This window comes from Balearica regulorum, chromosome 5, assembly GCF_011004875.1.
Source record: "Balearica regulorum gibbericeps isolate bBalReg1 chromosome 5, bBalReg1.pri, whole genome shotgun sequence".
NCBI classification, from domain to species: Eukaryota; Metazoa; Chordata; class Aves; order Gruiformes; family Gruidae; genus Balearica; species Balearica regulorum.
The window spans coordinates 67,998,098-68,014,944 of NC_046188.1; the positions used below are offsets into that span (position 1 = coordinate 67,998,098).

At 35.8% G+C, this 16,847-nt stretch overlaps 1 protein-coding gene across 3 annotated transcripts in view; it reads left to right on the top strand.

Annotated features, from left to right (window-relative positions):
• Positions 1-16,847, top strand: part of PPFIA1 (PPFI scaffold protein A1) — a 58,611-nt gene that overhangs the window by 22,845 nt on the left and 18,919 nt on the right. For all 3 annotated transcript variants that reach the window (XM_075755394.1, XM_075755392.1, XM_075755393.1), the window contains exons 5-19: positions 439-513; positions 970-1,071; positions 1,320-1,541; positions 2,286-2,432; positions 3,381-3,515; positions 4,576-4,659; positions 5,242-5,373; positions 7,703-7,765; positions 9,041-9,120; positions 9,378-9,510; positions 10,140-10,363; positions 10,752-10,986; positions 14,586-14,737; positions 14,904-15,076; positions 15,869-15,962. In XM_075755394.1, coding sequence (XP_075611509.1) covers positions 439-513; positions 970-1,071; positions 1,320-1,541; positions 2,286-2,432; positions 3,381-3,515; positions 4,576-4,659; positions 5,242-5,373; positions 7,703-7,765; positions 9,041-9,120; positions 9,378-9,510; positions 10,140-10,363; positions 10,752-10,986; positions 14,586-14,737; positions 14,904-15,076; positions 15,869-15,962 — 2,051 coding nt within the window. The remainder of the gene's footprint in view (positions 1-438; positions 514-969; positions 1,072-1,319; positions 1,542-2,285; positions 2,433-3,380; positions 3,516-4,575; positions 4,660-5,241; positions 5,374-7,702; positions 7,766-9,040; positions 9,121-9,377; positions 9,511-10,139; positions 10,364-10,751; positions 10,987-14,585; positions 14,738-14,903; positions 15,077-15,868; positions 15,963-16,847) is intronic.

Here is a 16,847-nt window from a genome sequence, read left to right on the forward strand (position 1 = left end):
TTGTGCCTGATGTTGGCAACAGGATATGCAAATGGTAAAGTTTACTATGAATTTTGCTGCCAACTCATAGTTTGCCTAACTTTTGTGACCTTTGTACGTAGTCTGGTAAATTCTTTTAAGTAGAACTGTGTCTCTTCTTCCTTGTTTTAAATAAGCATATGCACTCTGTGCCTTACAAAAGGATAGGCAAATTCTGGATGTGTTTAATTCTTGTGTAAATGTATAGGTCAGGTTGAGATATGATTTGCTTATGACAAAAAGAGAAAAGCTAGATTGTAAGATACACATTGTTTCTCTAAAAGGTTTTTTGTAGCATATGTTGTAATTAGTACTTAAGATTAAGCGGGTCTCTAAGTGTGATGGAAATAGTGCTATTTCGTATCTGAAAAGGTATGGAGATATGGCAATAAGTGAAATTATTTGAAATTGCTTTTTCAGGTAAGGGAGAGGTTACGAGTAGCACTTGAAAGATGTAGCTTATTGGAAGAAGAACTAGGTACTACGCATAAAGAGGTAGGTTTCTCTTTTAAAAGTCTTCATGTGTGCACTGTGGGTGTGTTAGTCAATATTTGTACACAGTAATTTATTCACATATTAAGGTTCACTTTCACTTCTTGTTTTCGGTATTTTGCTGAATGGGATAACTAGAATTTTTAACTTAATCACTTTGAAGGAGCAGGAAAGGAGAAAAAATCCAAACCTCAACCTCCCCCACGCATCCTCCCCCCAACCTGACAAAAAAAATCCCCACCAAAATAACAAAAAGAGTTCCTGTGGCTTTAAAATAAGAATTTTTGGATGGCAGTGGCATTAAGTTTTTGAGTGCCTGTGCCGTATTTTATTAATACATACCTTGCAGCAGAATCAGTAATTGTTGTTTTGTTCCTTTGCTTTTGCAGCTGTTACTTATATTATTAGTGAGAAAGGATTTGACTTGAAACATATGTATATAAACTTTTTTTCTTTTAGTTAATGATTCTGAAAGAGCAAAATAATCAGAAGAAAACACTTCCAGATGGGATGCTGGATATAAATCATGAACAAGAAAATACACCAACTACAAATGGGAAGGTACAGCTTTTTACTTTTTTTAAGCTGATGTCTGATTTTTCAGCATTCACTATAATATTTTAATTTTAAACTATAATAAAAGATTTTGAGTGATGGTTTAATTAAAAAGTCTCAGTTACTACAATTTCAATTCTTGCAGTCTATCCAACAATAAAATTATCTTGGGGCAGGGGTGTTTACAGTTAAGAAACTGTTAGTTTTTCAAATTTCTGTGTAATATGCAAATACATTTTTCTCCTGTTTTATAGCGATCCTCCGATGGTTCTTTATGCCACGATGAAAACCTTGCAAAAGTGATTGAACTCCAAGACATCATAGATAAGCAAAACAAAGAGCAGACACAAATGAAAGAACGTCTTACTGCTTTGTCTAGCAGAGTAACAGAGCTGGAAGAGGATCTTGACACAGCTAGAAAAGACTTAATAAAATCTGAAGAAATGAATACAAAGTTACAGAGAGATGTACGAGAGGTGAGGAATAAACTGTCAAAACTTGGGTAGTCACAAATGCAATTGCTGTATAAAATTTCAATGTCATTGATGCTCCGTTAGACCTTTATGCTCTTGAATGTCTTTGATAGGTGAGAAAAAAATTTAGAGCATGATAGTGCTATTTTTTGTTTGAAAGACCAGTCCCTTCAGAATTAATCTATGAATAACTATATTTCACAAATAAATTGTAGATTTAGCATTGTGAACTTTAATGTGTTCTTGAAAAGGTGCTTGATTGTGGCATAAATGCTAAGCTTATTCATGAAGTTTAAATTTTTTATTTTTCAAGATGTACATGGTTGAGGAATCACTTTAATTTCAGTGGTGTGGTTGACAATTCCTGTTACTAATCAGTCACTAATCCCTAAGGTCCTATGTATTGCTGTGTACTGTATCCTTATTAAATAGAACGGGAGCTTAGTTAAATCCAAGAACACTCTCTGACCATCCCCGGGAAGAAAAGATTTGCTGTGTTTGTGCTGTTGAAAAGGTAAATAGCAGATCTGTCATGTAATGTAATAAAGACCAATCTTTTTAAGTATTCACCATTTAAAAACCGAAATTCATTGAACAGCTAAGCTTAAGTGCAACTATTCTTCCTACTTCATTTTTCTACTGAGAGAAATAGAGTACATCTGACTTGTTTTCATTTTATTATTATTTTTGGCTTGTGGGTTTTCCCTCCAGTTTGATCACTAGATAATTCTGTTTTGTCTTGCATAGACTATGGCTCAAAAGGAAGACATGGAAGAGAGAATTACAACTCTTGAGAAACGCTACCTCGCTGCACAACGTGAAGCTACATCTGTGCATGACCTCAATGATAAACTTGAAAATGAAATTGCCACTAAAGACTCCATGCATCGACAGGTTGTAATTTGAAATAAGATAAAAACCATTTTGCTCAGCATAGAACTAATGGAAATAATTAATGTTCATACTCTACTAAAGCACTTTGCTTTTAGCAAGATAAATATCATCTGTAATGCACTATTGTTAGTGATTGTTTTTCAGTAACTGAAGGAGTGCATTGTACAGAGTTTTACCCTGGAAATGAAAATGAGACAGTTAACTGGAGAGAGGAAATGGTTTTGAGCATTTTAGTGCACTTGATCACAGTGCAGCAGGGCTGTTGTCCCTGTTAGTTGTGGATTTTAAAGTTGTTATATGTGTATCCAAGCACCTTTAGTTTCATGTGTGAGAATTACTCATTTTAAGCTAAAACAGTTTTAAAACTCGTATGGTGATTTTTTTTTTTATAGCCTGTTATAGAAGTAAATGTTGCCTTACTGCAGGAGGAAATTTGACATATGCTTGACATGAAGTAGTCCAACTTAAAACCAGAAATGGTTGTTTAGCCAATCACTTTCTAACTCAAGGAAACCAGGCAACTCATAGTCAACAAAAGAAGTCCCATTTAGTATAATTTTTAAAAGAAGTTGTACACACTTTAAATAAATATAAATTTTGCAGTAATATGCATAGTGTTATTTAAAATATGAAGGAATTTTTTCCTTGATGTAACTCAAAATCTTAGCACAGCCTTGACATTTGAAAATTCACGACTTATTCTGTGCTGCTTCCCATATCGTAACGATGTTTGTTTGGTGATATAGTTGCTTTCAGAATACAAAAAATTGTCTGCAGAAAAAAAACTTGTAGAGAAAAAACTTCTCTCATCTTTGGTTATGAAACCAGTTTTGGACAGTTTGTTCTCCATAGGTCTAGTAAAGGCAGTAATCTGTATCCTTACCTTCTTCTGATGAAAATTAATTACCAATTTAACGCTAAACATTTGCTGATCATAATCCTGTGTAGAGTGAAGATAAGAATAGGCAATTGCAAGAACGACTGGAACTAGCTGAGCAAAAGCTGCAGCAGACTTTGAGAAAAGCTGAGACTTTGCCGGAGGTGGAAGCTGAGCTGGCACAGAGAGTTGCAGCACTTTCAAAGGTGACTCAGTTGGACAGTGTCCTCAAGACTCTCTTCTTCATTGATGTCCTGCTACACGAAATCTGTTTTAGTGTTGGTTTTGTTGCATTGTGTTTCTGTTTTTCCCCAGAAAATGTCTCTCCTTGTTTTCTGTTCATCTCTGAGCACACTCTGATTTACTCTTTTTTCCTTTTTTTTTTTTCTCCATGATCTTTGGAACTTGAGTAGGTTTTTTGTTAACTCTGTTACTTTATGAAAATGTCTCTGAATTAGCATTTTGTTGTTTTTTATTAAAATTCATTCAATAATAGGCATAAAGTCTTCTAAAACAAGAACTATTTCTGAAGGGGAACCCCAAATTTCCACAGTTAACCAAGGGAGGAATGTGGGGAGAAAGAGAAGTAATAGTACTCGTTAAATACTAAGATTTTTGGAAGGCTGCAAATGGAATAACGAAGTCTGAAGAATTTTATGTAGTAACTACAAATGAGCCTTTTCAAGTGTGTGTGTGTTTTGTTTTCAAGTCTGAGTTTCATTTCTTTACCTGTTATCTTTCCTGTCCCTAACTGGCTCTGTAGTCTGACCTTTTGTCTCCTGGGAACTCTGCTGCTAAAGATGCTAAAGTATTGGAACTTACCACCAAGCTTAGGAAGGTAGAATTTGTATACTAGTCCTTGTTTCTGCTTGCTGCTTTCTGCTTTGTCATGATTACTAACAAAGGGTCATATTGTCTGGACTAGTGAGGAAAAGCTGAAAATGCATTCAGTTTTGATTTTTTTATGTTTTTTTTTTTTTTAAATTTTTGGGGATTTGAATGAACTTCTGTTGCTGCAAACTCATTTGCAGATAATAGCTGATTCATAGTACTTAAGGGTGAGAGGCTTCATCGTTTTGTTATTTAACATATGAACTCTTACGAGGTTCTCCTAGTGACAGAAAAGCATCTGTTTTGCATTGTGTATTACCATAAATGGCAGTTGTGCAAAGCATGTTAGATATATTATTGTGCTTCAGTGTTTCTATGCTTTTGAAACCATTTAAAAAAAAAAAACAAATTCTAATTTTGTTTTCAAATTGACAGGCTGAGGAAAGACATGGCAATATAGAAGAACGACTGAGACAGATGGAAGCGCAGCTGGAAGAAAAGAATCAAGAACTGCAAAGGGTACCGTACATATTTTTGGCAAAGATACAAAGCTGAAAGAAAGAATCTAATCCCCTTCATGGCTGCCTGCTATTCAGCAAAGCGGTTTTTATTTCTCTGAAATAAAACCAGAGTTTAGGCTGGCTGATAGTTGGGAGATTCGAGCCACTGCACTATGGCTAACCTTAAATCTCAAGACAAAGCTGGAAGTCTCCAATCAAAGTTTGAAATATGTTTGGAAATATGTAATTACTAGTCATACTTTCTGATGAGGAGACAGATCAAAAACTTGCTGAATGAAGTGAGGATGGAAAAATTGTTTCCTAGGTTATAAATAATGTAATTGGTTCTGAAATCTGCTTTTAGCTGAAATGTAAGCTCAGATCTTCAAGCTTCTGATCTCAGTTATTAAAGTCTTAAGTGTCCCTTATACTCCCTTACAGAGTCATGGGGGTACATGCTCTATTCCTTATTCCTTTGGACAAAATGTTTCTATTAAAGAAACTGCTTTTGGATTAAAGAAAGCTTACTGTTTTTACAACCTGGAAATTGTTATAGACATTGTAAATTTTAAGTTATTTCAGTAGCTTTTATGTATCTTAGGCTAGACAGAGAGAGAAGATGAATGAAGAGCATAATAAACGTTTGTCAGAAACTGTCGATAAGCTTTTGTCTGAATCTAATGAAAGGCTCCAGCTTCACCTCAAAGAAAGGATGGCTGCCTTGGAAGATAAGGTAACAAGTCATGTTCCAACATACACGTTAATTAGATGCTCAACATTCTGGAGTGATTTGTGCATTTTGCAATGTGTCTGTAACTTCAGTAAATAAATACTAAATACTTATTAAGTAGTTTCTGTTAAGGCTGTTTTCTAGTGTGGATCTTGAAAATAAGTTCTTAAATTCATTTTTTTGAGATTGTCCATGGGCATTGTACAACTGTGTTGAGAAGGCATCTTTTAAGAAGCTTTATCCTTTCTTTGTTGCCTGGTGTGGACCACATGAATAGGCTCATGCACTGTAATACGGGAAGTCTAAAGAACTTCGACCTTTTCAGTTCAGTTTTTTCCCCACTAATGCTTACCTTGAGTCAGTCAGATTCTTGCAAGTTGAAAGTGTCTTGCATTTTCTTCCCAGGTAGATCATTTTGAGAAAGGTGATGTGAATGTAAATGGGCTGTTCCCTGTGTTGTCAATGCATGTCTGGAGGTGTCCCCTGTATTCAATTAATTTTCAAACTTTGTGACATACTTTTTCCTTCTGCTTTTGCATCTAGGTCCTTAGAGGTTTTTCTTCCATGCATGTCTTTAAGGATTCTCTTATTCTGCATTGAACAAAGCAGTGTCTTCTAAAGTAGCGCTTTGCTTGATGCTGACTTTGAATTGCTTTGTCTTAGATTAAAGAAATACTTAGTTTCTTTTACTGGAGGGTGAAATGCCAATCTGGGGAAATGTTTCAATGAAAACCCAGTGGCTTTTGTTTTAAAGTCAGGGCAATAAAATGCTTCAGTTGCAATATATAATGATGTACTCAGACTTTAATACATGTTTACTTTCTCTTGCATCCATGTCAACTCAGTTCTCATCCCAAAACCATCAGTCAGATATCTGACATGTCTTTCCAGAATTCCAGGACTGCGCTCCCCTCAGATCATCATTACAAAGATTTAGTTTGTTCTTTTCCCTGCTTTTGTGCTGTCAGAGCTGCAAGGAATCAGGTAGTGCAGAACAAACGTAGGTCCTGCTGATCCTCGGCCTTCAAGTTAATGATAAAGGTGCTGCTTATCATCTGGCATCTAAGGCCACAAACTTTTGTCTTGTGGTGTTTAGTTAACATCACTATTTTCAAGATCATCAACTGCTCCTAATACTTCAGAAATTCTTGTTATGGGCCTTGTTAGGACATCAGCAAGGTTGCTCTAACAGTCTTTATAAATTCAATTTCTGAGAAACAGCTGACTGCATTTTTTCTTTAAATGCTTGAATATTGGCGAAGGGGGTGTCTTAGGGTTAACCTGAACTCCCCTTTTCCCTCCAAACCATAACTGTGTTCATGAATGAGGAAAATCTAGTTGTCCTTCACTGTAAGTTACAGCTTCTAGTAAAGTGTTTTTTTGCTGTGGCTTCCAGGTCATTCTTTTGTGATAAGTTGGGAAGAAACATGCAGGGAAAATTTTAAGACTTTCTTCTGATCACTTGGGCTTTTTTCCCCAGAATGATTTGTTTGTTCACGTATGAAACTTTTATTACATGTTTAAGATACAAGTAATGGTATTACTTACCTCAAAGATATGTGCTTAGCAGAACTTTATGGCAATGGTGGAAAAGGAAAAGAAAGTGACACAGTTAGGAATTTCCTATTAGAAGAGGGAATCTCTGATTTTTTTTTTTTCTTGGTATCACGTACTACAGTCAAATACAATAGTTGAAATTATTTGTTGCAGCTCTCAAATGTTTCTTAGTTCTCTGATGATTCTTAGTCTGAATTTGGAAACCGCTTTGAGTAAAGAGATTGTAGTAGTCATAAGTATTTATATTTACTGGAGTTGTTTAGAAGTCCTGGTATAACTGTAAAGACGACAACTCTGATGTTAATGAAGGCCCACAAGTCAGTGTGTGTTGCAGTTCTGGATGTGCAGCACATCCAAGAAACTACTGCATAGTAATTTTGTAGGTCAGGCAAGGGAAAATAAAATGAAAACCAAATGATAACAGCCAGTAATGCCTTAGTAACCCCTCAGTGAATTACTTTGAATTAATTTAGGTGCCTAATTATTCCTTTTTTTTCTTAACCCATTTTGTCAAACAGAGCTTTAAAAGGCTGATTTTGGTATTAAATTTTTATGGAAACTGTACTGTTACTAAATCCATTATTTAGTCACCTGCACACCTGAAAGGATAAACCTTCAACTATAATCAAAGTGAAATGATGTAAGCAATAAAGTAGCCGTAACTTAAGATGCATCTGTACAGTGTTGACTGAAATTTTTTGATACTCATCTTGGTTATGGTTTAAGAGTTGAAAGCTTTTATAAGTAACTTAATTTGTGATACTTCTTATTTTAGAATTCACTTCTTCGAGAAATTGAAAATGCAAAAAAACAAATAGAGGAACTTCAGCATGAAAAGGTATAATACACATTTTTTAAATATTATGTTGGAAAATAATTACTGCATTGCTACAAGCAGGACCAGATTTGAATTCCCCCCTAGAAGTTAACATTACCTGGTCTGTTTAAAATAAGGGGCTGTTATTGCTCATTTTATGGGACTGTGTGCCTCAGTTTTGTGATGATTTTATAGGTAATGCATAGCTTTTTACTCAAAGACCTAACACACTTCTGATCATGTAAAGTGGCTGGAGTTACTGGCATTTTACCAAAGATTGAAGATTGCATAGAATTTTTATACCTTTGTACATATGACCTAGAACAGTAAAAAGAAAAGAGAAATAGTTTTAATGTTGGGTATTCTCCCATAAGTTTTTTCTTAAAGCATTGGGTATCATGAAATGCTTGTTCGACTGATAATTTTTTTTTTAAAGTTTTAAGAATTGTGGGGGCAGGGAGAGAAATAATTATTAGACTTGGCTGTTCCTTTGCAATACCAGTTGGGTCTGGTGTCTTGCTTGTCCTGCAACTGGCAGGTTCCCTTCTTGAATGTTAGTGGTGGGGCCTTTAATTGCTTTGCATCCTTAAGCAGTGGCAATTGATTTTTGTGGTCACGCTATCTGTTCTGAAATAATACTTGTTATTGCTTATTAAATCACAGGTGTACTGCATCTCCCCAAATCATTCTAGTAAGTAGCTAGGCCAAACTGTAGAGGCTGTGCTTCTGTAATAAAATGAAGAACGCATTCAGAATATTTTGCAGAATGTGCTTTGAATTTTTGTATGTCTAGGCCAGCAGTTTTCACACAAGGCACAGATGTTCATCATCAGCTACTTTTTATTAGTCTTTCATTGTTTTCTCATTCATTGGATTTCTCTTTTGTTAAATTCTGAGTTTCTAGAGCATGTAAAAATGTCTAAGTTAAAAGTGAATGCATTTAGAACCTTTTGTGCACAGAGCTTGATAAATCTTCTTGTTTCTTAAGTATTATCACTTATAGTAAAGTTAGTAATATGTGAATTTTATTTAGGAGTTGTTTTTAAAACATACATTGCCATTACCTAGAGTCACAGTGTAGAGAGGCAACAGAATTATTCTTGGATGCCCTTTTGTGGTGGTGCTGTATTGTGTGTAGCAAAAATCATTTTTACGTTTTACGTCGTTGAAAGATATGCTTTAAAATCTGTTATTTCTGAGTTTCGTAGAAATGAGATCAAAAACCTAAATGTTAGTTTATAAATCATTATTTGAAACTGATTTTTTTTAATGTATTTTATCTGTTTATTTTTACAGGATCAACTTGTATTAAATGTTGAAGCATTAAGGGCTGAAAATGACCAAGTGAGACTCAGAGCCACATCACTTCATCACAGGTACCAGCACTTAATTGTAGTTCAGTTTTTCCCAATTTCTTTAAAGTCACTTTTCAAAATATAATTTTGTCTATTATAACTGAAAATATTTTAGACATAGCTATAAAACATACCTCTTTGTAGAGCATATAAAGCAGTTTTTATACTGCTTTAAAAAATTGGCACTGGTGGGACAATAGGAATCGTTTGGGTGGAGTTTTTTGTTTTCCCCCCTTTTCCCTACCTTCGTAAAGATAAAACGTTTCTTCGTGTTCTAGCCGACCAGATTTCAGATACCCTATGACATCTTCAACTGTGGCTGACAGTCATGCAGACTCTTACAGCACCTCGTCAGTGTTAAGACGTCCCCAGAAAGGACGTTTGGCAGCTCTCAGAGATGAACCCTCGAAGGTAATAGAGCTTTGAAATGAAGATAAAAATAAAACTTTGGCAACAAAATAGATTAGATGAGGATAATCTTTTGCAAGGAGTGCATAGCAATAAACCACTAGATTTTATGGATCTTGTTTTACTAATGCACAGCTACTTATCTTTTTAATTGTTAACAAATATTTGTAAAATTATGATTTTGAACTCCAAATTGTTCTGAGTATGATAAGCCTGTAAAACATAATTTGAAACAGCCCTACTCTTGTGTCTGCACACTAATTTAACACATCACTGCAAGCAATTTCAAGCCCTTTTCAGGATACATAAGTTCTCATTACATAAAGCTGTTTCCAAAATTCTCATTGGATTTGATAGCAAAATTCTACTGTAATGTATAGTGCATATAACCAAGATATGTGATGTTTTAATTTATTCAATGGGGCTGTCTACTTTGAATTTTATGTAACTTTAAGATACAAAGCTTTGTACATTATAGCTTTTTTTTTTACATTTCTCTAAACATTGCTGTCTTGATGGATGCATTCAGCATGTAAGTGGGCTTTTTAAAAATTATTTTCAACATCTTGAAAAACAGTAGAAATGTCATGTTTTTTCCGTTTGAGTTTGGATTTTTTTTTTTATTCTCTTAGGTTCAAACTCTGAACGAGCAGGACTGGGAGCGAGCACAGCAAGCAAGCGTGTTGGCAAACGTGGCACAAGCATTTGAAAGTGATGTTGACGTGTCTGATGTTGAGGATGATAGGGAGACTATATTCAGTTCAGTTGATCTGCTGTCACCAAGTGGTCAGGCTGATGCTCAGACTTTGGCCATGATGCTTCAAGAACAGTTGGATGCAATCAACAAAGAGATTAGGTATGGTCTATCTGCTGTTTAGGTTTTGATAAAAATGGGTTTCTGTGACACTAGAAATCCTTTTTGTGTGCTTACTCAGAAAATGGTGGTTGCCCATTCACTGCCCTGGTGGGGGAACTTGACAGAAGTAGCTGGTTTCCTTAGGCCAAGTACTCTTTTCTGGTTCTTTGTCTTCAGTCCCAGTTATGGAAGGGATTGTGTGTTACTAGTTTGACAGAAACCCCTGCACGGTGGTAATGGTAGTGTTTACCACTGGGTTTTTTCGGATTAGATCAGAGGATTTTTCAGTGTGGCTGTTTTGCTGCTGCTTCCTAATGCTTGAGTCAGCCATTCTGTTTATATGGTACTTACTTGAATGTCATGTTCCTTTGAAACTCTTTTCTTTTAGACTTATACAAGAAGAAAAGGAAAACACAGAGCAGCGTGCAGAGGAAATTGAAAGCAGAGTGGGTAGTGGAAGTTTGGATGCCCATGGCCGATTCAGGTCCATGAGCTCCATTCCTCCACCCTATGCAAGTGGTTCACTTGCTGGTTCTTCTCCGCCTGGCAGTGGCCGCTCCACCCCAAGGCGGATTCCACATAGTCCAGCTCGGGAAGTGGACAGACTAGGTATCATGACACTGGTAAGTATCTGTTAACTTTAATTTTTCAGAAGAGTATTCCTTTTCTCTAGGAAATGGATTGTTTGATTTCCCCTTCTTCTCCTTCTTACTCAGCTGTATTTTTCCTTTCTCTAGGTTTTTCTACTGCTTCCTTTCAACTTCTATAAAAAGTGTAAGATACAGTCATAATGATTAGGAAAAACGTTCAGAACTCAAGTCTATTATTTGGTCAACATCTCATGCCTAAGTATTCTGTCTGTTATGGTCTTTCTTCCGACTCCTCTTCCTAGAAGAAATAATGTTTTCTTTTCAACCCCTGGTACAGCAACCAGTTTCTCCCTCTGCTTTAAACTTTATTTTTAGCAGTCCACTATTCCACTAAATGCTCAGCTAGAAAGTGATTTGCATATATTGTATTAATCTTGAAGATTGTGGAGGAATCACAGCTGTTTTAATGAGCTCTAGTGTCTTGGTTTTAGCCTATTAAGACATGTAAAAGAAGTGTCTGTTAGACCTAGTACCTGATGAAGTAGTAGCTTGCGCTTAGCAGTTGAGTGAGTAGAGAAAGATGGATCCATTCTTTTGATGTTCATATGACTGCTTAGAAAAATGAATCCTCCTTGGAGGAGGGGCTTTAAGCACGTAAACCTATCTGTAAAAACAAGATACAAGTTTCCACTGTTTTATTTTTACATAAATGTGATGCAAACCAAATGGTTTCTCACATTTGGAATGTCTTTCACTAAGGAGCATCTTGGATACAGGTATTTATTTGCAAGGACTCTCCAGGAAAAGTTCCTTCTCTAACTTAGCTCTAAATACATTACTTTATCTCCAGATCTGCATATGCATTTGGAAACTGTACTTACTAGTTGTACATGCAACACCGTACTTACTATACCTTATTGTCTTGGATTACTGCACTTGTATCATGCTTATATTATACCAAGCAGTAGACAAGGAATGCTACCTGTCACTGTAAGGGCAGGTGAATTGTCAGTCACTGACTCGGCTTATTTAGGTCTCTTATAGGAGTGTTTAAAACCAAGTATTTGGGCTAACTGCTTTTGCTGGCTTTTTAAAAATAATGTGTAAATATACCAAAAAGTCTATTTTTTAATAAAAAGGAATAATTTTGCCTTTCTTGCATTTAAAAAAAAAATAAAAATCATCATTATACTAGCTCTATCCGTATATCCAGGGTCAAGCGTGCTTCTTTCACAGAAACTAACAAATGTCAAAATGCAGAGTAGAATATATTCTGACTTTTCACAGTAATAAGTAGTTAAGCTACATACGTCTCTTACAGAAAACCATATACAACTGTAAGTAGCTAGATCAGAAGACTATGTGTCTTGTGTTAAAGTCTAATGTAATTGAATAAAAATAAATAATTAAATTCACTTTAGGTCATAATAATTGTGACTCAAAGGCACTTGATATATTATTTGCAGTTGCATTTGTCTGACGTTTTAGCATCTGGCCACTGGTCTGTGAGCATGATGGCAACATTGGCTTAATGCTAACTACAGTAGTAGCGCTGGGCAGTTCAGTTAGCTGAAACCCCTTCTGATTAAAATTAAAAAGCATCAACATGATACATTGTAAAACTTAACAGCTCTTTTCAACAGTTCTTGTGGATAGTTTTCATTCTATATGGTAAATATTTCCATTTGTATGGGTTATTGGATTTAACAGATGAAAGATCCAGCAAGGTTAAAATGAGTCTGCTACGCTTTGTCTAGATAATCTTTAGAGGTCCCTTCCAACCCAAGCCCTTCTATGAATTTATGATTTGTTACCATAGTACTGTACAGTCAGATTGAACAAAACTTTACATATTAATGCTGTGTAGTTTGCATATATTCTAAATAACAAGTGATTAAAAGTTGCCATTTGTGGCAGGAGGAACAACATACAATTCCCACGCTTCAGAGAGGACTGACTTTATTTTTGGTTGCAGTCTTTTGAAACAATTTGTCACCAAATACAACGATGATAACTATGAAACTATTTCAAACTTTTGTCGTCAGCAGCCTGGATAACTTGTTTATGTTACTCAGGGTTGCTGCCTTGCTCTGTGCACTGGCAGAGGTGGGAAGTACCTAGGAAGGGAGATACAGTGGCTTCTGGAGCGGGTGGAGGATAAAATAAAATCGGTGGTAGACTCTTGCTCAAACATTCCAGCACTTTAAACTTAGTAAAAAAGAACAGAATACTGTTACTGTATAGAAATCAGCTCTGGTTGGCACTCTGTCTTTCACAGTTCTTAAAGTCTGGCTGCTTTATATGCTACATAGGAAACGACTGAGGAATTGGCTAAGGTGTGAGAAAGGACTAGTGCAGACAATGTATTAAGCCTGCTGTGGCTGCCATGTAGGTTATACAGTTCAAGGCAAGTCCTGGACATATGACTGGAAATCCTCTTGCTTTTTAAAAGCAACACCTTATGCCCCCATGTTTTTCTTGCTGAAGATAATGCACATTTTGTGTGCCAATTTGCCTGCAGTACCCATACGTTGAAATAGCTATGGTACTTTTGTAGATAACCAACTACAAGTCTTGATTAATTTTTTTTTTCTTCCTTGTCCCCTCTTCAGGGATACATTTAAGTAATCTGTGATTTGAAGAGTACTTCATAGTCTCTGTGCCATTGCTGTAATTATTATTTATATACTCCCTAATATGTTTTGTCTGTACTAGTTATTTCAGTCTGTGCTACAGTTTATAATAAATATGGTTCTTCCAAATTTCTTTTCTTTGCATGCATCTATCAGCCTAGTGATTTAAGGAAACACCGTAGAAAGGTAAAAATCTTTAGTTTATTTACTGGTGTGCCTCTTCATCTCCTTCTTTGTCCCCAAATTCATTAATGGGTAACAGGAACATAAAAAAAAGCATTTGTAGGGTAACCCTATAATAAAGCAAGTTTATATGCTCTTTGATATTAAATGTAAAATGGTTTATCATCTTAACATAAGTGTGGATTTGTTTTGTGCTTTGTTTTTTTTTTTCTTGGCTTTTTTGCTGGTGTGGGGAATTGTGTTGCTTTCTGTTTGTAACAGTGACTTTTGCAATCTTCATGGAACAATATTTAATTTTAAAGATCTGTTAGTGCACACACAAGTAAGTCTTCCTTTCTGTTATTCAAACTTTGAGATAAGCTGTAGCCACAGGAATGTAGAAACTGATTTCATAGAATTGGTGATCTTGTTAATGATTGTCTAAACACGTGTAACAGTGAGAATGACAATGCTTTCTTTTCACAGGACTCTCTGGTTTTCTGTCTTTGCGCTTGCTTAAGCTGAAGTCGGGTGTATTAGTTTTATGGTGCTGAAGACATTACTTTAGGTCTTAGCTCTATTAGTGAGTAAAAGATGAGTGCTACTTGCTCATTTCACTAGCTAAGGCTGAAATTTAGTAGTTTGTCACTGAATGTAACAGAAAATCCAGAAAGAAGTCAAACTATAGGCAACTGTGGAATAGAAAGGGCGAGAGTAACCCTTTAACACTTGAAAGATTTGGGTTTTTTCCATTCAGTATTTTGTGTGGTGTTGATATTACATTCATGTTTTGGCATTTCCAACTAACCCCTCAAGTTTTCATTTGTTTTCTGTTAGTCTCCAGCTTCTAGAGAAGAGGTACGAGATGATAAAACCACAATAAAATGTGAGACATCACCACCTTCTTCACCTCGATCTTTGCGTTTGGACAGAGTTCAAAAAGGAGCTTTGCATACCGTGAGCCATGAAGATATCAGGGACATTAGAAAGTAAGTAGCAGTGAATAAGTCAGACCTACCAGTAACTTAGGATTTCAGATCATCAGAATAAAATCCTAAAACTGCAAAGTTGTTCAGCTTATAGGATTTTAGTCTAGGTATTGAAATATTTCCTAAAAAAGAGACTCCTTTATGATGCCTTTTTCTTTTTGTAAAGTTCAACAGGCTCACAAGATGGGCAAACAAGTAATCCTAGTAGCAGCAATAGTAGTCAAGATTCCCTTCATAAAGCCCCCAAAAAGAAGGGGATCAAATCCTCCATTGGCCGCTTGTTTGGCAAGAAAGAAAAAGGACGACCCGGACAAACAAGCAAGGAAACATTAGGACAAGGTTGGTTTGCGCTTTTTCTTTTTTTGGCATAGTAAGAGAGAGTGAAAGACTGAATTTGATGTGTGTATCGGTATGTACATATTTATGACTGATTATTTTGATGCTGATGTACAGCATTTTTTGGGAACTAGTGACACTGAATCTTGTGGTAGGTCTTTTTATGAGAGTAGGATGCAAGTTCAGCTAGTCAGGTTATGTTGCTGTCTTTTAGACTCATGTAACCAGGTTATGGAACCTTATGGAACTGTTATGGCTTGTTTTGTGAAGCAAAAATTTCAACTTTCTCAGAAGTGAGAGAGGCTTTTTTTAGTGTTGACACCAACAGGCATGTCTTCACTTTGGGCCCAAAGGAACTCTCTTGAAATGAACGCAGCTGGCTTAGTAAATGCTACGGTTACCTTTCTCTTTGCATAATTCTTTGTGTAAATTAGTACCCTTGATGTTGACACCACCCATAAGTGATATGGGAACGTGGAGGATTCATCTTACAGGTGGTTGAAACGTGAGGTGCTCTGTGTGTCTCTGACTGGTTTTAGACAGCACCTATTTGAGTCCGTACCAATCTGATTTTCCCTTTTTTTTATCCACTATTTTGATGGGTATGTATTCAACTAGGAAATGGAATGATAGATGGGCTTGGAGGTTTGGCTTTGTACATTTCTGATCAGTAATATTACAAAGGATTAAATACTTTTGTGCAGGAAAGCAGTAGTGATTTTTTTAGTTATAACTGGCCAAAATGGAGAAGATAACACTGGGTTTTTTGTGGGTTTTGTTTTTGTTTTTTTGTAGTTGGCATGGCAGAAGCAGATAGTGCCTCTCAGGATGCTTTAGGTCTCAGCAAGCTTGGAGGTCAGGCAGAAAAAAACAGGAAAATGCAGAAAAAGTAAGTTATTGAATATTTTCAATCCTCTGTTAAGATATTGCTTTGTTTAAAAATGTTTTGGTTTGGTTTTTGTTTTGTTTTCAGGTATTTTTGCCTAGTATGATGCTATGGCTAATAAGCCTGTATACATTTTTTTTTACTGTTTTTTTTCCCAGTACATTAATAGTACTGTAGGTCGTGGTAAGTTTGAAATGAATTTCAGTGCTGAAAGCTTATTGTTGAAATGCTGTAATAAACAAACTTGGAGATAAAAGTGGACTCTTACGAAACCTTCCCCCAAATTTGTTATGTTTAATACCTGCTTTGGGTTTAATTCATTTGGATGATTTCCCAAAGTGTCTTTGGCCTCTACTTGCTCCTGTGAGAGAGTTGAGAGAGTGAAAGCATGAGATGTTCTGTACAGACATCCTTCCGTATGCATGCCAGGCTCCTTTCTAGCAGGTGACTCTGGAAGTCTTTCCTTTTGCGTTGCAGCCGCTAACTGCTGCTGTGTTCACTATTTTTTTTACTTCTCTCTAAGCTCGTCTTGACATTTTCTCTCATATGTTTTTCAGAGCCGAAATTTTTTTCTTTGCATCATATACTCCTGTTTTCCTGGTTTTTTTAATAAATTGTGACTATTTCCTTTTTTATGGCACCTTTTAGATACACAGTTACCTTTTTCTAGCCATGACAATCTTTTCAGTGTGTATCGAAGAAAATCTCTAGTTTAACATTCGCTTTAGAGTATCTATTGCATGCTTTGTTGTTCCCAGACTTAAGAGATGAAGCAAAGACTATAATCATAGGTGAAAAATAGATATTGCTACTAGCAGAAATCTTGACTTGATGTTTATATGGTAAACCAGGAAACACTCAAATTAACGTAAGCAGGATCAGGCATGC